The 23,596-nt window shown below is 34.1% G+C and overlaps 1 protein-coding gene across 1 annotated transcript in view; it reads right to left on the bottom strand.

The window, feature by feature from the left end:
* Positions 1-23,596, bottom strand: part of LOC126973765 (reversion-inducing cysteine-rich protein with Kazal motifs) — a 93,734-nt gene that overhangs the window by 57,291 nt on the left and 12,847 nt on the right. Inside the window, exons 2-3 of the mRNA XM_050821083.1 lie at positions 23,453-23,565; positions 16,098-16,153 (exon numbers count right to left, since the gene is read on the bottom strand). Coding sequence (XP_050677040.1) covers positions 16,098-16,153; positions 23,453-23,528 — 132 coding nt within the window. The 5' untranslated portion in view covers positions 23,529-23,565. The remainder of the gene's footprint in view (positions 1-16,097; positions 16,154-23,452; positions 23,566-23,596) is intronic.

Raw genomic sequence — 23,596 nt, 5'->3', positions numbered from 1 at the left:
GCTAAGCCCGAACCAATGTCAGTTTACGAACAGGATATGCATAGGTAATCAAATCATTACTTATTTATTTATAACTATTTGCTTTATCTATTACTATTTAATTTTATAAACTTCATATTATAAGATAGGTATGCTTTAAAGTCAGATATTATTATTGTTTAGATGTCGGTTCTAGTTCTATTGCATTCAATATTAACATTAAGAAAATTGATTGAATTAGGCGTTACTTTGCGGAAATCCATAATTATACAAATGATTTAAGTTTTCTTTAATGTTAATTCCGCCAATATTTCAATATCCTTTTCACATGTATGTAAAATATTAAATTTTTTTACATACATGTGAAAAATGATTTCGCTTAAATGTGTTAGAGCAATTAGAAATAATAAAACACAAAAATTACATGTTTACATTGTTGAATGAACAAACAAATTTAGTCCCATCACCTTTGTTACGTCTCTTCCGGGGGTATTACGTCACAACAGCCGACCAATCACAGCGCGTCATTTCATGGGACGAGGGTATAAAAGAGCGGCTTCCGGCTCATTTAATTTTATCCCAGCGGAAACTCCATAGGGAGTGCCGCTTGCGCCTCTCTCTCCCCATGAGAAGGTCGCCTTCGATGTAGGCTTAGAGGGCACCTGCCCAAAGCCAACTGCAGGTGGTGTTTAGTGGGTAGGCACCTAGGTTTCACGTGAGTCCCACATAACCAACGCAGACTTAGGCTGCGTTGGTATGCATGAGCATTCACCACCTCCCTCCCGTCGTTATCCCGGAGGGTAGCCCATTCCCTTGCTTGGGCGCAAAAAAAAAAAAAAAAAAACTCATTTAATTCAGTCTCGTGCCAGATTTTGGCGAGACAACACGTCCTGAGGATGCCTCGTGTAGAGGCGAAACACGTGTCGAATTGTTTTAAAAACAAATATTGGCGGAATTAACACTAAAGAAAACTTAAATCATTTGTATATTAACATTAAATAAAATCACATAGCAGACGGTTATCACTGGTTGGCTCTGCACAGGGTTTCCTAGTGAGCCATCCAGAGGAATTTAATACATTTAAGGTGCCTCTTTGTTTCTGTTTTTGCGACTGGGACTGTAAATTTATATTAGGCATGAAGACCAATGTATGTAATAATTAATAATAAATAAATTAAATGAAATTGAGCTTTCATTCTATGCACTTTTGTATTCATTTTTTATTTCTTTTTTCTTGGTAGCCAACCTTCATGGACAGCCTTACGACACAATTGCTGACACTTATCGACAAGGGAACTGCTAATTCAAATTTAAATAATTTTATTCAAAATAGCAGTATTATACTAGTGGGAGGCTCCTTTGCACAGGAAGCCGGCTAGATTATGGGTACCACAACGGCGCCTATTTCTGCCATGAAGCAGTAATGTGTAAGCATTATTGTGTTTCAGTCTGAAGGGCGACGTAGCTAGTGAAATTACTGGGCAAATGAGACTTAACATCTTATGTCTTAAGGTGACGAGCGCAACTGTATTGCCACTCAGAATTTTTTGGTTTCTCAAGAATCCTGAGCGACACTGCTTTGTAATGGGCAGGGCGTATCAATTACCATCAACTGAACGTCCTGCTCGTCTCGTCACTTATTTCATAAAATTGAAAAAAATAAGGAAACTGCTAATTCAAATTCAAATTTAAATATTTTTATTCAAAATAGGATAATAATCATTTATTGAACGTCAAAAACTATAATCCATTTGAAATAGTATGCCTCAGACCTGAGAAGACCGGGCGCAAGGAATTAAGCGGGCTTTTTTTGCAGTGCGGTATTTATTGAAATCATACGTCGTTTTTTTATTCAAATTAAGATAACTTTGAATTATTTTTGATGGCGAGGCGAGCATTGATACGCGTCACCTGTGATACTATTTAAATTTAAATTATTAACACTATTAAAAAAATATTATTTTTACTCAATAAACGAATATTATCAAACGAAGTGGTAACTGGCACCAATACTATTTTTAATCTTAATATGTATATATATATTTCTTTTGTGCGTCTGTTGTAACTGAACTCCTCCTAAGCGGCTGGACCGATTTTAATAAAATTTTCTGTGTGTCTTCAGGTGGATTCGAGAATGGTTTAGATTTACAATTGAACTACTTCATAAACGGCTGGACCGATTTTGATGATTTTTTGTGTGTTCCAGTGAATTTGAGATTGGTGTGTCTTCAGGTGGATTCGAGAATGGTTTATATTCACAATTGAACTACTTCATAAACGGCTGGACCGATTTTGATGATTTTTTTGTGTGTTCCAGTGAATTTGAGATTGGTGTGTCTTCAGGTGGATTCGAGAATGGTTTATATTCACAATTGAAGTACTTCATAAACGGCTGGACTGATTTTGATGATTTTTTGTGTGTTCCAGTGAATTTGAGATTGGTGTGTCTTCAGGTGGATTCGAGAATGGTTTATATTCACAATTGAACTACTACATAAACGGCTGGACCGATTTTGATGATTTTTTTGTGTGTTCCAGTGAATTTGAGATTGGTGTGTCTTCAGGTGGATTCGAGAATGGTTTATATTCACAATTGAACTACTACATAAACGGCTGGACCGATTTTGATGATTTTTTTTTGTGTTCCAGTGAATTTGAGATTGGTTTGGATTCTTACTTACGTCTGTCACACCCACTAGTATTATTATAATTTTGTTGTGATTATTTTTACTACATTATCTCATAACATTTCATTAATTATTTTAATTGTATATTGTAGGGTTTTTTAGGTATAGCTTTACGTTGGTCAAATTAAATGTATCAGTAATTATTGATTGTGTTAGTTTATAATATTATAAAACAAATTGAAATATTTGCATGTCTGTCAAGACGACACATGTGCCTACTCATAAGTAACAACTTTACTTGTGAATGTATCTGGCATATAAAGTTAACTTTGGCTTTGACATAACGTGCTTACTGCTGCTGCACTTTCTTTACATAATAGATGTAAGTGTTGGGCAAGAAAACTTATAAAGCAATATTTTTATCCTTAGATTATTAATACGTCTAGATAGACTATGACAGCTGTGGAAATGTCGAATGAAATTGAGGTGAAGAATTAACATCTATTTAAAGGAAATACACTAAAGTTATATACGTGGCCAGTTTTCGTCGGTTGTTTAGCAGCAAGAGGCTCTATGTAGACTTTTTTTTATGAACATAAGGGACGAGACAAGCAGGACGTTCTTCTGATGGTAATTGATACGCCCTGCCGATTACAATGCAGGATTCTTAAAAAACCCAAAAATTCTGAGCGGCACTATAATTGCCGCCGTCACCTAGAGACATAAGATGTTAAGTCTCATTTGCCCAGTAATTTCACTAGCTACGGCGCCCTTCAGACCGAAACACAGTAATGTTTACACATTACTGAGTCACGGTAGAAATAGGCGCCGTTGTGGTACCCATAATCTAGCCAGCTATCTAGACGTATAAAATATTATCTAACATTTTTAAAATCATTGCAATACTGATGGTTCGTAAATTCTCGAAAGCCGTGTATTACTGTAAATAGATCAGTATATCGGCCTAGCGCTTTAACAAGTATGTTTATAAATAAATATGAAAGCGGGCCGACGCGACAACTTAGATCATATTTACAGACATCAAAGATGCCGCGCACTTTGAAGTGACCGACCGATGCCCGCGTACTTACTGGATATTATCAAGCCTAGAACATTTTTACTGAACGTTTGAAATCTTATCTTTTGGCAGACCGAGTGTGTTAGTTTGTTCCTACCATAGACTTGGAATAGACATACGTATAGACGACCCCACAGCTCGATTTCTATTTTTTTTTATGACAAAAAAAGGGGTGAGACGAGCTTTATTATTTTAATAATATCTTAAAAAGCACCCCACGCTTTTAGTACAATAAAATATATTTTTTTTACACTATTTTCAATTTAAATTTATTTTCTATTTTTTAGTTGAATTTTATATAAAGCGTGCTTTTTAGTTTTATTTTAACTATTATTTATTTTTCATTTTTTAGTTAAATTTTCTATAAAAGCGTATTTTTAAAACTATTTAGTACTTTAACATCAATTCCTGCCTTATCGACTATAAATGAAAATTATATAAATAAAGAAAAATCATATTTTGCAAATTGAAAAATTGAATAATTTTATCAAATTAGTGCAATGTCATCGGTCCTCGATAAATCTACAAAGTTTGAACGAAATCTAGCCGTTTAAAGTGGGTCAAAATCGCGCCCAAAGAAGTCGGTTACAAACATACAGGTGAAGCTAATATAAAGCGAATAAAAATTCACTGTTATTTAGTCGTTTCAGTGAATAATGATACCTCGAACAATTCCATACTATAAAATATCTTATGGTTTAGTACAATGTATGTAAAAACTAAAACCCATTCCAAAAAGAATGCCTCAGACCTGCGAAGAACAGGCGCAACAACTCAGCGGGCATTTATTTTATAAAAAAATGTGTTTACAAAATAATATCGTACAATTATACTTACTGTTTAATAGCCTGAGGCCGGTCGCTTCATTCCCAATCTGTGGTGTCATTAAGAAAGTAATTTATGTTATAGTAACCTTTACCACACAAACCTTTTTTTAACAATTCTTTTGAATATCGTAATACTTTTGTTTTGATCATTTTCAAAGTAACATAAACTGACGTCACTCGTGTCTAAATCAAGATATTGAATACACCAAAGCATAAAAAGAGACCGGAATAGAATACAAAAAAGACCGGAAATAACGCGTCCTTTTAGTCACGCAAACGTCAACCTGTCATACTGTTTAGTATTCTTGAAGTCACAATTTTATCGCAGGACGTTTTATTTTACGATCATAAACGACATATTTTTTCATAATATGACCCCCCACGATACGAATGATATGTTGAATACAATTGACGAAATCATCTATTCTATATATATAAAAATGAATTGCTGTTCGTTAGTCTCGCTAAAACTCGAGAACGGCTGGATCGATTTGGCTAATTTTGGTCTTGAAATATTTGTGGAAGTCCAGGGAAGGTTTAAAAGGTGAATATGAAAGTGTTCGGAATTAAATAAAAACAACAATTTTGTTTTTCCTTTGATGTGTCTCCCGTCGTCCGATATTTGTTTTGTGTGGACATATTTTCTATGAGGGAATTTATTGACGCACGGTTTGACTGTTCTGCTGTGAAACAATTTCATTATAACAACAGGGAGCATATTTTACGAAATAATTCTTGATCTTATGATAATATATTATTGACAAATTAATGAAAAACATTATTTTATTTATTATATACAGAACAACGTCTGTCGGGTCAACTAGTATTCTATACAATACAACCAGGGCTGTGAAACGTATTTTACAACAGAGTATTCCACCAGTGTACATACCAGGGCACATAGCTCGGCGGACAGATGGCCGTTGGGGCAGTAAGGTCCTCGAATGGCGACCACGTACCGGAAGGCATATTGTTGGTAGGCCCCCCACAAGATGGACCGACGATCTGGTCAAGATCGCCGGCGTAGGATGGATGAGGGCAGCGCAGGACCGATCGTCATGGCGATATTTGGGGGAGGCCTTTGTCCAGCTGTGGACGTCTTCCAGCTGGAATGATGATGATTCCACCAGTGTATTGTGATTGATGGAGATTTACTTTATAATGTTAAACTCTTAAATTAAGGATTGGTCTCCACTGCGCTCAAACTAGATAGCGCAGGAGTAGTCGCAAAGTGCCGCAAGTAATACAACGCCCAAGTGGGCGTATTCGAGCCAGTCTCGAATAATCTGTGACGTTGACGTGCCACATGTTCTGCTAAATATTGCTAATAATTGAAATTAAAATGCAGGATTGCTTAAAACTTTGTAAAAATAATACTACAAGAAATAAGAAAGACATTGGGACACATAATATCATCAGTAAATATTTCGTTGTTTATTATTTTCAATGTAAAATACTTTGAACAATGTTACAAAATTTGAAATATGTCATAATACCACACACACAAGCATCAATAGTTGCCGTAATAAAAATGCTATTGTTCTTAGGTAGTACGGTATCTAGTTGGAGCAGAGACCAATGCTTAATCTAAGGCTCTAAAATAAAAATCTGAGTTTTATTAACTTACACTGACACATACAGACAATTCATAATGCATTTCAAAATTAAACATTAAGATTTTTGTATCGAAAAGGAGGACAAACGAGCGTACGGGTCACCTGGTGTTAAGTGATCACCGCCGCCCACATTCTTTTGCAACACCAGAGGAATCACAGGAGCGTTACCGGCCTGAGGGCCTAAGGAAGGTGAGAGATTTTATTTATTTTTTATTTTATTTTTATTTGGAAAACTGCTACAATTACTTAATTACTATACAATAGTGTGAACATTTTACACCATTTAAAAGTTTTCGCATATTGATTCTAATAACACATAGCATTATACATATAAAACTTTTTTTTAGTATAAGTATTATGTAAAATACTAGTGGAACCGACAGACGTTGTCCTGTACACACGTCTTAAATTTGAAAAATCGGTCCAGCCGTTAGGAGGAGTTCACTAACATACACATGATTACGAGAATTATATTCTATGGACGAAATTGAGAATCTAAACCAATCTCAAATTCACTGGAACACATAAAAAAATCATCAGAATCGGTGCAGCCGTTTAGGAGGTAGTTCAATAGTGAATCTAAACCATTCTCGAATCCACCTGAAGACACACACTAATCTCAAATTCACTGGAACAACCAAAAACTTCAACAAAATCGGTCCAGCCGTTTAGGAGGTAGTTCAATTGTGAATCTAAACCATCCTCGAATCCCCTTGAACTCACACAAAAAATTTCATCAAATTCGGTCCAGCCGTCTAGGAGTTCCGTGACATACACACGCACACAAGAAATATATATATAAAGATGTTGAGAATAGGTTTGTTTATGGTACGGTACATTTAATATGTTCAAAGAGAATTTAAACACTACTTTGATTATGATTATATTAACAGTTAGGGAAACACATTAAACCAGTTTTTAGTCTGCTAGAATTTGTGGATGAATTAAACAGGTCAAACTCAGGAAAGCCTTTAAGGTTATTATGTAGTGAGATGCGCTTGAGAAGAATGAGTTTTGTTTATAATATATAAAGGGGTATATGTAAATATTTTGGATGTCTTGCGGAGATTTTGGGAATATTAAAATTTATGTTGGAGAGAAGATGTGGAGCTTCAATGTGACATTGTGCTATTTTTGTTTAGAAAAGAATATCAGCTATTTTGCGCCTCTCATGGAGTGATAATATATGATGTCTCCTGCATCTTGACTCATAATTATTGTATGTCTTGCACTTATGATGATGTGATGAGATGATGTAAGTCTTCCCACCGATTATGTAGTTAGACCCTCACTGACTCCAGACATGTTCATTACCATGTCGGAATGTTATGGGCAATAAACATGTGTTAACATATACATTATTTGAAATTGTTTACTGTGAACTAGAAACAAGACTGTTACACTTATGGGCAATATGTTTTTCGCAGTCCATATTATTACTAAAGGCGTACACAAACATAGCGATCATTATTTGGTTGCATCCAAATTACAAAGATTGTTGATTGATTTTTGCTACGATTGTTAACACCGTATTGACAGATAGTCTTTTATTTTTTTTATTATAGAGCTTATTATTAAGGATTTCTCTCCGCTGCACTGCAACTAGATACCGCACTACCCAAGAACAAGAGCTTTTTCTTTAAGGCAACCATTAGATGCTTGTGTGCGTGCATCTGCACAACGGCATCTTTCAAATTTTATAACATACGCTTCGTATTATTTTACATTGAAATTAATTTTATTTTAGTTTCAATTATTAACATGTGGCATTTCAACGTCACATTGTTTGAAACTGGCTCGAGTATGCCCACTTGGGCGTAGTATTAGTTACCGCACTTTGCGTCTACACTTGCAGTATCTAGTTGAATCGCAGTGGAGATCAATCCTTAATCTAAGTTAAGACCTTTATTTCCTTAAATTTAGGTATTTACTTACAAATTGTATTTATTAGCATGTGTCAATGTTTCATTGTTTTAAATAGAAGTATTTGTTAATATTGTTAGCTATTGTTTTCGATATACCTTTAGCGGTAAAAGCCTCCTCCAGTAATTACCACTCGTTCCTATCTCTTGCAATTCTTGTGCACTAGTTTCCAGCTGTTTCTACTATGTCATCACCTAGGCTTCATTGACAAATAGATACCGAAACTTTAAACACAAGCACAAAACAAGAACATCTATCCAATTTTTAATGTCAATAGTGACAACGTTTTTCAGAGACTCTAAAAAGCTTTGAAAAACATGAAAATACCCTATTTTGGTTATCAAATACATGTATTGGGAATGTCAAGTCGTATGAAAATGTATGTTTTATTTTTTTATGTGCAACTTATATTAAACTACTTAACACAAATACAAAAAAAGTAAACAATTTGTTATTCTTTTAAAGTGATATCCCTCACTTCTAGAAATTTCTTCTCTGACGGAACGCGAGAGTTCGAGTTCATAAATTTTGTTTACCAATTTAATTTTGTACAAAAAAAAAATTAATATTTATGTTTTGAGTTTCTGACTTCTTACTTGCCTCGAAATAATATCGGGAAACTTAAAATTCACAATTATTAGTATTAATAAACTCTTACACGTATAATCTATTCTAATGTTATAAAAAGGAAAGATTTGATTGTTTGTTTGCATTGACTAGGACTTCGAAACGACTGAACCGATTTGAAAAATTCTGTTGGGAACTGTTGGGAAGCTACACTATCTTCAGCTGACATAGCCTATATTGCATTTTCAAAAAAATTTGGGATGCTTACTAAAACTCCAATAATGTAACACAAGTTCGTGAGCAACAAAGCGTTCTTTTTATTTAAAAAAATATTTGAAATACCGCTACTACATACTCAGTGTGTACGATGTCGGGGGGTATCAGCTATTTGCATCAATGCATGGTTTGAAATATTTTTTCGAAATATACAAAATATTATGAACGATGCGGGACTCGAACCCACGACGACCTCCGGCGTTCCGTGCCGATGCTCTAACCAATTGAACTAACTGTTCGAGTAACGCCTCGTTATAAAATCTTGTTTGCTTTGTTCAACTCTCAGGTTGTGGCTTCATCTACAGGATCTACTTTACAGTTGATAACCTGCTCAACCCCAATATTTGAATATTAAAAAATTTACTTGAGATGTCGCTCTTGTAAATCTAAACAATATGTTATGTTTTTAAAGTGATAACCCTCACTTCTAGGATTAGTACACAAATAAAATTTGAAAAACAATATTTTATGAACGATGCGGGACTCGAACCCACGACCTCCGGCGTTCCATGCCGGTGTTCTAGTTCATAGTTTTCGAAATGTATTGGTCTATTTGACTTATTTTACAATTACATAAGAAAACAGTTGTATTAATACGATGTATTGTAATGTAAAGTAGATTCCTGTTGCCGAACTCAAACTTTACACCTTGGTTACCTAGCAAATTGCATTAGGAATTGAAATCTATAAGTGCCATACGACGTACAATATACTAGTTAAACTGTGATTTGATCTATTGTATGTTATGGTTAGTTCAGCCCAGTATCAGTTCAAGTAGCGCAGATAATTCCTGAGGACTTCATAGACTCCTATAAGCGATCTCACCGTTCTGAGACATGATGTGGGAGGCTCCTTTGCACAGGAAGCTGGCTAGATTATGGGTACCACAACGGCGCTTATTTCTACCGTGAAGCAGTAATGTGTAAGCATTATTGTGTTTCGCTCTGAAGGGCACCGTAGCTAGTGAAATTACTGGGCAAATGACATATTATGTCTCAAGGTGATGGTGTAGTGGCGCTCAGAATTTTTGAGGGCATGGCGTATTAATAACCATTAGCTGAACGTCATCGTCGTCTCGTCCCTTATCGTCATAAAAAAATTATGCTTATAAATGATTACTTAGGGTCGCAGTATTTATAATCATACGAAGAAATAATACAATCAAAGATTAAAAGAAATCAGTTTATTTGACCTCTTAAATTTCTATTTTAATTAATTGCATATTAATTCAGGCGTTAAATTGAAGCTTAGTATGTAGCGAGCCTTATATTCGCCGACACTTCATAAATTCCAGCACGAGTTACGAGCTGCAGCGATAGAAAACTTTGTTCTACAGTCTACACGGTCTCAAAGTTCACACGCTGTTTTCTTAATATAGACGTTTCATGAATGAAGATATAGTGATGTTGGAAATACTGGGCATGTTTGGGTATCGCTCACCACTACTAAATAAACAAGCAAATTTTTGCTTACGAAAATAGCTCTTAATATTATACCAGTGTGGAAGTCGACATATATAAAGAAATGATGTGAAATTTATTTATTAAATCGAATACACTTTAATTAGCTTTATGATTATGATATTTTATAGATATGTAGTTAAGCTGCTTGCATAGCAGTTTAACTACATATAATTTTTTTTTTGTCCAGTAACGATTTGAACAGGAGTCCAGAAAATCGTTTCTGTTGTAAGTTTTCATTTATTTATTTATTTGTAAAGGGATTAAGCACTAGCAATAAGGGCCTATTATTATTTATCCACATTTAAAGACACCACAATATTATAATTCTACTTTATTTTGGAGGTAGACACTATTAATGATATTTTTCATTATGAAATTTGCTTAACAAAATCCTATCTTACGCCCCTGTTGTTTGGACTTTATAAGTTGTACATTGTTTTATTTATTTATTAAAGCCTATTACAATATTAAAACTATTACTAATTTATTTACAATATTTTTATATATCATCCCACTGCTGGGCAAAGGCCTCCCCCTTCTTTTTCCATTGGTCCTTATTGTATGTTGTTCGTGACCACATCACTCCTTCGTAATTTACTAGGTCGTCTCTCCATCTACATTGTTATATAACAAAATAAAAATACAGATAAACAACCCTATATGTGGTATTTCCCCGTTATAGGCAAATGCGTTATAGGCGGTATGGCGTATAACGAATATTGCAACCTCGTAGAATAATCATAAAAATTAATCGCAATTCGTACGAAGTATTTTCAATTGTTTGCCTAATTTTACTATTTTATTAAGGTTTTTAATGCATAAATTTAATAAAATAATTTAATTTTGTAATAATACATTTAAGACACTTGTAAAAGTACGCGAAGCTAATTATGACTTATACAAATCATTATATATTCTAATGTATTTAGTTTAATCTTGTATATATATTAATTAGGTATAAACACTGTGCTAAAAATTATTTTATTAATCACTTGGTGTATTGTATCCTGATAATGGATTTTTTGACACTCATTTGTGCTTAAAAATCCATTATGTACAACGACATAAAAGTGGGCATAAAAGATCCATCAATGGATCTTAGTGGACAAAGGTTAAATTTCACAGTATAGAAATAATATGTATGTGGGAAATCCCCTCGTTATATAAAGCCGCTGTTATACGGAGAATTGGAATCGCGTAATATGAAAACGCCTTCCAACGGCGCCTATTTCTACCGTGAAGTAGTAATGTGTAAGCAGTGTTTCGGTCTAAAAGGTGCCGTAGCTAATGAAATTACTCGGCAAATGTGACTTGACAACTTTTGTCTCAAGGTGACGAGCGCAGTTGCAGAATTTTTGGGTTTTTCAATAATCTTGAGCGGCATTGCACTGTAATGGCAGGGCGTAAAAATTACCATCAGCTGAACTTCCTGCTCGTCTCGTCCGTTATTTTCATAAAAGAAACAGCGTTATAACGGCCTATAGGGCGGACTACCATAAGTCTAAAACAAATACATGATTAATATGAAGACTAATTAACTATTAATAATAAGACGAGACAACGGAGACATCTTTATTACTAAATTGTAAATAAGATTCATATATTCAAATCAAACACATGAAACTAACAATAATCGTTTTGAAACACATAAACATATTAATAAAGTGACGACAAATTACCGAAGATCGTAAAAAGTTTCTGTATTCAAAGAGCGTTAGAGGAAGCGACAGTCACTCTAACGAGTTACGAGACGTAGCTATAATACGTTCGCCGGTCACATTAATTTATCATTTTCTTTTATTCACTCGTCGCGTCTTCTGAGAATGGATGTGATATGAGTTTTAATTGAATAAATGACATAGACGTGAACTTTAAATAGCTAGGTAATTATAATACGCCTTCTCGAAAAGTGCGTTCGTTTTAATGTCATAGTCGGGCCCATACTGCGTCATTTATGCAAATAGAAGACATAACAGTTGTGTAATATAATAATAATAATAATATTGACACACTTTTTACACAAATTATCTTGCCCCAAGTTAAGCATATATAGCCTGTGTTATGGGTTACAAGACAATGATATATTTAATACAATATACTTACTTAAACATACATAAATACATTTAAACATCCATGACTCGGAAACAAACTTCCATATTCATCATATAAATGCTTGCATCTACCGGGATTCGAACCCGGGACCTCTAGCTTAGTAGGTAGGACGCTAACCACTCGGCTATACAGGTCGTCATGAATGAAAGTCAATTTCTATTACGGCTCAGAGGGCAGAAAAATAAATGACAATTTATGTAAACGTGTTCTTCATTTGATCTTTTTTATCTGGCTCAGGATTATTTTGACTTAAAATGATACTGGCCTGCGGTTACAATTTATATTATAAAGTGTTATTTCTTTTTAATTCAATTTATCAATTAGAAACAAGTGAAAGAAACATTTTTAAGTTACTTCGTTCTATTGATCCCAGTAAATGAGCCGGTCCCGATGGTATTTCGCCACTTAACTTTACCTTTAATTTCAATTTTTCCTGACTTGTAGAAGATTGCAAACATAGTTCCTATATTTAAAAAGGACCATTGAGGTAACAGCAAACTTTTAGTAAGATAATAACAGACAGTCAACATGGATTTTTAAAACATCACTCAAACACATCAAATCTACAACAGTTTACAAACTACATAAGTAATTATATAGATTATGCTAATGAAATTGACGCTATTTACACTGATTTTAGTAGTTCATTCAATAGAGTGAACCATGAGATACTGAAAAAATTAAAACATTATGGATTTCATGGCAATCTTTTGAATTGGTTCAATCCTTAATTGAAAATAGGACTCAAAGAGTTGTTCTGGGTATAAGTCCAATGATTTCACTGCAACTTCTGGCGTTCCACAAGGGTCCTATTTAGGACCGATCCTCTTTTTAATTTTCATAAATGATTTCGCAGATGTCATAGTGAATGCTCAATTTTCGCTGACGATGAATCAAATTATATCGCACAGTAAGCTGTGCCAGAGATACAGACCTATTAATTCGATATTGATTCTATTTACGATTGGTGTTTAAATAATAAAATGGAAATCAATGCAAACAAGTGCTCACACATTAAATTCACTAAGCGTAAAAAAAATTGTCTCCTCTTACAAAAGTCAGGTACCAGTCGTTCATGATTTGGGAGTCCTATTTGATTCCAAGTTTAGTTTTATTAATCATTATGATCATATTATTATAAAGGCATGGAAGATGCTAGGTTTCCTAAAACGTAATTCTAAGGAATTTAGAAACACAACTCCTAATACAAGTGAAAAGTAGTAGTAGTAGAAATATATTTTAAGCCGACCAACAAAAACCGGATAATATTCAATGCGATAAATTAAATTTTACAATACATATTTGCCTTGTTGCCTGTTTGGGGTCAGTGTTTTTGTAGAAAACCGCGTTAAAAATGGATTTTTTTTCAGCTTCATCACTTGCCTTGCATACTGTTTACTATGGCACCAATTTACACACATAATACATTATAGTTTTTAAGATAATTCAATTCTCTATTTTAATCATTGTTTGAAGAAAGTTTAAGAATAAAATTTCATTTATATCATCAAGTTTATAATATAGTCTAGCTAGCAAAATAATATTGTACTTCACATTTTGTAAAAGCCAAAAATACTTGACTTCCTAAATTATTATTAGCAAGCCCAAAATTTCCGTTCGTGAAATGTTACACAAATTCACAGACCGTCTTTATAAAGTCGTTAAAATCATTTGCATATCAAAGATCGATGCTACAAGATGATACTGTAAAAAATATCAAAAACGTGATAAAAATACCGCGAAGGAAGTCATAAATCGGCTTAATTAGTCAATTTATAATTTAGATGACTGAAAGCTTGGATTGGGATGTTCTGTGGTGTTGAGACGGTCCGAATTGAAACTCGACGAGGGTGGTATGTGTATATGTAAGAACTGTTTCTTGGGCGGATACCGGAGTCACATATTACTAAATTGATCCCTTTAGAATACTTTTTGATATCATTTCTAGTACTACTATCGCTTCGGAAACAAATGGCGCTCTGAGAGTGAAGAAGCGGCGCAAGTAACTCTCCCAGAATTATTTTTTTCCATTTACTTTAGTATAATTTAGCTATTTGCTCCTTCATCTGGAACCATATCCCTGTATGAGATGTCGGCGACAATTTCTTGACTTAACTTTGCACTTGATAAGAAATAAATAAATATTTAGTCTAGCGTTATTAAAATTTCGATCTGTGTAGGGATGAAAATTCGCATGGAAGTCCAAACAACGTAACGCTTCCACGCCTGACTCAGAATACGATTTTTTGTAAATAATTTCATGAACTAAAATAAGGTGCGTGGGAATTTGTCATTTTCGGACATAAAGGCGTGAGACTATGTATTTAGGCACTTTTAATATATTAACATTTATTCGAGCATTTTTTAAACTTAGGTACATGTACATGTAGGTACATGGGGATGAAATAGGATATTAAAGTTCGCAGGGACATCCTACAGAAGAGACTGTCCACAATGACAAGGGATATCATATTTATGTTCTCCTGGTGTCTATGTAGAAATACGTCGTGCGCATAACGTCAGAATATATTAAGGTATACTCGCGTCATACATACGACTATCTCTTCTTCAACTATGATCGCCTGGTACCAAAACACTATAATGCTTCTGAATCCTATAACTTAGGTACATGTACAGGTAGGTCATGGGGATGAATGAAATAAGATTTTAAAGTTCGCAGGGACATCCTACAGAAGAGACTGTCCACAATGACAAGGGATACCCGCCGTAACATAGAAGAGCGCGGCCAGCAGCAGAAAGAGCAGTTTGTATGTGTACCGATTATTTGCGATGTCTGCTAAAAAATAAAAACTGCTGACCTAAGTAACTATTCCAGGCGGACGAAGTCACAGGTAAAAGCTAGTACATCAGATTAATGAAATGTTACGTAAAATACAAATTCACTTTATACGTATTAGGACGATTTCTTGATTATGGAACATAAGATTTAAGGCCGAAACGAATCTCCAAGACCACAATTATTGTAAACTATTGAATCTACATACAAAAGAAAATATGTGGCGATTTCCAAAATGCATAAGTTATTAAGAGGCATGTTGTATGGATGGATATTTTGAGATCATTAGAGCAATCAATATTAAAAGCAATTGAGGTCAATAACAAAATAATTTAAACAATAATACAAAAACACTATTTTTATTGTTATTCCTAAAAACATAGTCTTAACAATAAGGCTTAATAAATCTGAAGAGAGAACCGAAAATGTAAAACCCATCAGTGTAATAGGCAGAGGTGATATTCTTAACAAAACACATGACGATACAAACATAAAAGTAAGTATTCTATAACATTAAAAAGTTCTTTATGCTGCTTATGCCCGACGTACTTGATTGAATGGGGAAAGAAGGTATTTGTACAACGTACAAGGCAATACGTGTGACGAATGGGTTATTAGTGGGCACTGGAGAATTTATCGATCGACCAATCACATATTTCACACCTCCTACAGACTGTTTCATTGAATTCTGCACGTTCACACCATCTTATCCAATAAAATTACAGGGTTTTTGAACGCGCTCCAAATAATTAATAAGCTATTGTTTTGATTATTTTATTCGATTATAATTAAGTTATTAAGCTGAGAGATATGTGATTTTAAATATAAATACCTTTTCGCAAACGCTGCGACATGTTTCCGTCGCCTTATCGCAGCAGGCTGATATGTCTGAAACAAATATCAGCTATTATTGAACAAATCTAAAGTAGTTCGTGAGTTTTGCATTATAGATAGATTCTTTTATGAGAAATTGCCGTTCACTGGTAAGTGATAATCCCTACACATCACAATGCCGCTTAGGGTTCTTCTCATGCTCAATATTTGGAGCGGCATCGCAAGTGCGTGCGTCATTAATTTCGCTACTCTCAAACCGAAATACAAAATTACTCCTTTACAGCAGTAACAGATGTCCGAGCGTCTATCAACAGGACACAGCCATCACACAAACTCAATGATGTTATATATACATATTATGGACATATCATTCGCAGTCTGATAACGGAACGGCAACTGTGTACCAATCAACAAGCCTAAGTATGCTATAAAAAGTGCTTAAATAATACTTTTACGACTCAAATAAAAGATGGTGTGACTCACCGGTAAGTTTATTTTTATTATTTAAAAGATTTATTTGCAAAAAGCGTACATAATTGAGTGAAACTTTAGCACAAACTATATTTTTAATATTACCGCTGTAACAACGAAATGATTATAAACCGCGGTGGTGGATTTCAAAATTCACATTAAAATTGTTCTTTTTTTAAAACTATTTTGAAAGTACAAGGTGTCTAATAAATCGGAACCCTCAGTTCTTTTTTTTTTTAATAATTTTTACCTTCCTTATACCGATTATTTTTCCGAAAATTTAGTTTAGTTTTATTTCTTTAGAGCATTGCATAAAAAGACCATAAGCTCAAGCCAAAATACAATAAAAGAAGAATATTTAAGTAATTTTTCAATTACAAATACAAGAAAAACCTCGATAGGTTTATTGGTAGAGAAAAAAAAGATGTGTGCAATGCAATTTACACATGGTAGAAGTGAAACTTTCAAAAAGTTTGGCTTCAAGATGGTCAGCACTTGTATAATAATTTTAAGATGCGCATTGTTCATGAACCTCTAAATTGCATATGAAGTCCTGGTACATGTTGTTAGGATGACACATGATTTCAACCGCTATGAAAGATATTACTATCACCGCTACCATATTCATGTTCTCCTGCTGTCTGTGTAGTAATACGTCGTGCGCATAACGTCAGAATATATTAAGGTATACTCGCGTCATACATACGACTATCTCTTCTTCAACTATGATCGCCTGGTACCAAAACACTGCATAATGCTCCTGAATCCTAAGCATTTATTTACCTCTTTGTGTCTCTATCGTCTCGCATTTTCGTTTCATCGAGTTTAAAATCACAACGATTCTAAGGTAGTTTCACTTTAAAAATCTTAATGTAGGTTATACCTCCATTTTATTTTTCTCCAATGAGAGTTTATTATGCAACAAATAAAGAATATTTCACATCAGGTGCATCATCAAAAGTAGTCCTATCAAAATGAGAAACAAAAAAAAAGCGACATTTACGAGAGCGTCTTCTTTGATCTGTAAAGTTAATGATAGGAAAACATTAGTAGTATTAAAAATAGTTGAGAGGGAACGAGACCGTCGCACCAACAGGCACATAATTGTTGAGTTACAGTTTATTATTTAAATTAATTTTATGGCCCAAATTAAATTTAACAACACTATTTCATAGTTAACATATGATCGTTAAGTTTATTGGTGTTTCTGTTAAGAATGATTACAGTTCCTGTTTGAATTTAATTTCCATGTAAAAACATTCTTAAAAATTTTCTTTACAAAAGAGGACAAACGAGCGTACGGGTCACCTGGTGTTAATTTATCACAGCATTCTCTTGCAGCACCAAAGGAATCACAGGACCGTTGTCAGCCTTTTAGAATATGTACGTACATTTTTTGAAGTTCAGAACCAAACCATCGCTGAAGTCGGATAGTGACCACGTTGCACTCTGTCGACTAATTTCCCAATTAGTCGTTAGATGACAACAATTAAAAGCTTCCCAGCTTCCTTAGAGATTTGAGCATAAATACGGTCATTTTGTTTGCTAAAATGTAGCTCAGTTGTAAAAAATGTCTCATCCGTAAACAAAATTTTTTCTGTGACCTCCTTTTGCGTACCGCTTCAGTAGTTGTTTATATTTTACCAATCTATTCTTTTTTAAATTATCAGTACTGGAAGAAGACCAAGTATACAGCGGGATAACATCCCTGTGTCTTCCAGTAGACAGTTTTCCAGACAGACTTCCGGAAGTATATTTCAAATTTCCATAGTGACTACTAGATGGAGGTTTATTGAAAAACTCCATGGTATCGAAAAGTTATTACTATATGCGTGAAAAGACCACACGACAAAACTAAAAACTTAAGCAATGTATGATAACGGGAAGTATAATTATTTTTTGTTCTATATTCAAAAGTTAATAACATTTTCAGAATAAACATAGTAATAATTTTTATAAAAATTACTCTGATAAATTTTGCTATCACTGATCACGGGCCGACTTTACTCGAGCCTTACATAGGTGAGCGTAACAGCAGAGCCTCATTCAAACCTACAAAATAAAGCGCTCAGCGCTCCTAAAGTAATAAATTAGAAATGCGCACTCTTTCCTTATATTTTTATAATAAATTCATAAATATTCAATCGTAAAATGTTATACCATCGAAAGTGTATATTATGTAAACCAGTAATTTCTGAGAGTACAATTAAATTAAGCCTCCATTTTGTTTTACATTCCGGAACAGTTTAAAATCGTATCTAAGCATCAATCATAAAGCTCCAACAGATATTATTAATTTAGAGACCGTTTATTATAGTTTCTAGTAAATTGTAAGTTTACTTTTACCCCGAGCTTTTACTAGAAATAAATTATGTCTATAGTCTATGGTTAGGAGACAGCCATTGCATACTCGTTGGTACAGCCAGCAACACAACCGAACAAGTTAATCGTTCGCTATTTTATTACACTTAAGTTATATTTAATATTTATAGTGTATACAGGGGTGCTCAAACGGTCGATCGCGAGTGCTTTTTGAGTCGATCTCGAGAAAAAATCCGATAAAGAGCTATTCAGTATTCACACATTTATGTTTTGGGTAACTAAAATCGGTAATAACGTGCCATCTTATGAAAAGTATGCTCAGGACATGCAGTGTCATGCAGATTCAACATCCGAAGTCACTCTTTAGTTAAGTTTAGAACTTTAGACACTAGAACGCGTTTGTTTTGTAAGAACCAATAAACTCCCAATTTTGGATAATTATGAGATTTTTCATTTAGATTTTAGAGCAGACCTAAAAATATGCATATTATTTTGCGCAAAACTAATATATCTTTGTCATTGTGACACTCTACCTATCTCTACCTAGACGACAATCCTTCATCACACATACTTGAAGCCTCTCAGAGTCGATCGAACGTAGTCTAACAATTTTGAGATAGATCGCCAGCAGTTCAAGCTTGAGCACCCCTGGTGTAATGAATACTTTTATGTAATGGCGACCGGATCGCGAAATCTATTTTCAATGAAGTTAATTATTTCAAATGACTATAATGATAGACTGTCTGTCGATTTGTGAATTAATTTGTTGGACATTCCATATTTTGCCATTTTATAAATCTTGTTATTCATTCATTCTTTTTAAAGGACTCATTCTGAACCACAGACTTACAATATATTAGGTAGGTTGTCCAATTATTCTAGAAGAAGTTGAGTATGCCTGGTTTCAGAAAGAGTAAATAAAGAGTACAGTTTAAAAAAAAAGATTTTTTTCCTGATACTTTGTGACCATCTTTTGCTTATACTGGTTTCATTTGTTGTTGTGTTAAAACGAGAGTGGGTTAGGTATTGGAAATAAATACTCCGCTTAAAGGAACGAGACTATATATTTTGCATTCACTTTCACTACTTCTTCTTTTCTTCTTCCTTTACACTTTCGAGTCAGAACTAGAACTGCAGTAGGCCACGCTTGGTACGGCTTATATACCCCCGGATCTGTTCTATTTTCAAAATGATTCTCCCATTCTATCTTTAAATTTAAATTATATATTAAGAAATTTCTTTTAACTATTTTTATCCTGCTTACACATTTTCCATCCTCTTTACTCTGTTCGATTTGATATTGAACTTACTAGAAATTACAAAACCCACAAAAATTCCATACACTGGTAGGTGTATCGAACCCCGGTCTACAGCGTCTAAGGTAAACACTTTTCCGTTGACTTACGAGTATTGCTGACAGAGCTGTTGAAATTATCATTGTCTTGGATTTTGACAAACTCTCGTCATATACGTCGAAGCGTTGCTACCAGACAGTATGAATAAAATATGACTTTATATTTTTTTATGAAAACAAGGGACGAGACGAGCAGGACGTTCCGCCAGATGGTAATTGATACGCCCTGCCCATAACTGCCGCTCAGGATTGTTAAAAAAACCCAACTCGTCACCTTGAGACATAAGATGTTAAGTCTCATTTGCCCAGTAATTTCACTAGCTACGGCGCCCTTCAGGTCGAAACACAGTAATACTTACACATTACTGCTTCACGGCAGAAATAGTCGCCGTTGTGGCCGATAATCTAGCCGGCATCCAGTGCAAAGGAGCCTCCCACCTTCGATTCGATATAATATTGATATGAATATCCGTTTTCATTCCATCACTATCTATAATGTGTAACTGAATATCGATTCATTTATGCGGCCCTACATCGACGATCCTTCTTAATAATTAAGGACTGCACTTTGACCGAGCGACCATTACTATACAGAATGTATTGCTAACATTTTAATGATTATATTATAACTGTACTCAATAACTTTTTATCGTATTGAACTACTTAACATATTATATGGTATAATTTGTTATTATTTTTAACAATAATAATAATAATATGAGGTAAAACTTGAATCAACAGAAACCCTTTTAAGTAGTATTTCGCGGAACGAAACAATTTCTACAGTTTTTTTTTTAGTAAAGCGTAAGCTGTCATTAAAATAAATTAAATTGTCAATTTTTTTAGTACATTAATTATAGTAAGCACTCTGTATTTATAGGTAAGAATTGATCGATTAGACTAGTAGACTTGACAGGTGCGGAAAAATTATTATGAGAGACAAAATTGGATATGATTCCAGAAAAACGTTCCAAACCACGATTATGTCGAAATTAAGTTAAGAACACAAAACTGGTCTCGTGATTCATACTAACGGACAGACAATAAATGGCAGCCCTACTGCCACTTTTTAAATGAGATCATGTCTCAGTAAAATTTAATATATGTTCACAAAAATCGTCACCTTTTTGCTCTTAATAGTGATTTTCATTATTATAACACTAGAAATAAGGGATTGCTTGTAACTTTTTTTTTATGGAAATAAGGGACGAGACGAGCAGGACGTTAAGTTGATGGTAATTGATACGACCTGCCCATGACAATGCAGTGCCGCTCAGGATTCTTGAAAAACTCAAAAATTCTGAGCGGCACTACAATTGCGCTCGTCACCTTGACACAACATCTAATATGTTAAGTCTCATTTGCCCAGTAATTTCACAAGCTACGGCGCCCTTCAGACCGAAGCTTTATAAGATACATAAAAGCTTTAAGGGAAAATGGATAAACTTTTATAATAAAGTCCCAGCCACTGGTCAGGCATTATCTAGAAATAAATATAAATGTTTTATAAATAAATGGCTCTGTCGTAAATCCTATTACTCCACAGCTGAATATCTAAGTGATCGGACAGCCTGATTATGATTATTTTATAGCGATTTTTATTGAAAAGAGCGCAAAAAAAAAAGAATGCTGGGATAGTTTCTTCCTCCGCTTCATCTCTCTCAGAGTGCCATTTGTTTCCGAAGTGGTAGTAGTATCTAGTATATTAGAAATGACATCAAAAAGAATTCTAAAGGAATCAATTTTAGTAACCCACATGTATGGAATATATTATAATATACTTAATAAACTTTAAACACGAATTCCTTAAAATTTGATATTTGTAGCTTCGACCGTTTTTGAGGAACTACGTCCAATTAATGTTCACATATGCGAAAGGTCTAAAAAGAATCGAAACATATTTTTTTTTCAGAATTAACAACTAACACTAAATCGCAGCGTCTAGCCATTCAAAATCACATGAAAAAGTACATCAAAACCGGGCCAGTGAGTTCAGTGACACACATACCTAATTCACCTTGAGAAGTTAGTGATGTATCACATGAAATACCAAACAGATCACTGCGGGCAAACTAACAAGTTACACTCTTTACATGCTTAAACTTAAAATAAAATAATAAAATGGATAAGAGTTAATTCACTTATAAGCTACCACAACAATCATAATTTTTACTACGCTTATAGGACAGTAGTTTTAACAATTTATAAACTAAAATCTAAAAATATTATAATATATAATTTAAAATAAAAATGAAAATATGAAAACATGGTTTCTAAGTCACATGTGTAAATTAAGTATTATCTTTTTATATTGAGCAAGCGGAATGAATAAATCAATGTTCTGCGATTTGGCCAGTGAGTTATATGACCTACAGAGCCTAGAAATAGTTGCGTTTTGATCCAGATTAGTCCTAAGTTGTGGTGCAAACAACGAATAGGCATTTTTTCTTATTAATTTTGGAGGAACGTTTATTTTGAATTTGGATAGCAAGTATGGAGAATCTATTTTACCGCTAAAAATATTATGTAAAAACAAAAGATCTAACACTATCCTTCTATCCGCGAGTATCACACTGTAATGTTTTAGCCTTTTTTGGTAGCTTGAGTGCTTTTTCGCTAAGAAGTCATTATAAGATATATGATACATAAAGCGTCCTTGCCCACTCTCAATACGCTTAATAAAAATATCATACTGTTATCTAGCAAGGTAGGCACTGTGGATCTATCTAGTCTTAGTTGAGCCGTGGAATATGCAAAGATTGCGTAGGTCTTTAGTATAATATGTTCAATAGAAGTGTGGTTATAAAATAACGGAACATAATTAAACTAAATTAACTTTAGTGCTATATATATTTAGGGTCATAACGAGTAGACAATACCTAATTGCCTATATGAAAAGCACGCCCCTGACTGCGGGCAGTGAGTGTTTGACAATAACATAATAAAAAAAAAATTATTGATGTAGGCGTTACTTTGCGGAAATCCATAATTATACAAATGATTTGAGTTTTCTTTAGTGTTAATTCCGCCAATATTTGTCTTTAAACAATTCGACACGTGTTTCACACCTAGACTAAACGAGACTAAATGAGTCTCGTGCCAGATTTTGGCGAGACAACACGTCCTGAGGATTCCTCGTGTAGAGGCAAAACACGTGTCGAATTGTTTAAAGATAGAGATAATAATAAAATAGTAGTGGACATTACCTTGTGAACTTGCAAAGGCCAACGAGAGCGCTGCGAACAAGACTCTCCATCGCCAGTTAATACGAAGAGTCCTCATGATTTCATATCGTGTGACGTCACGCACCGCTGAACATCTGTGAAGAAACTTCTGTTTAACACACACAC

Source organism: Leptidea sinapis, chromosome 30 (genome assembly GCF_905404315.1).
Source record: "Leptidea sinapis chromosome 30, ilLepSina1.1, whole genome shotgun sequence".
Taxonomy (NCBI): Eukaryota; Metazoa; Arthropoda; class Insecta; order Lepidoptera; family Pieridae; genus Leptidea; species Leptidea sinapis.
Note: the sequence above shows the minus strand (reverse complement) of the source record. Positions and strands in the feature narration are given on the sequence as shown.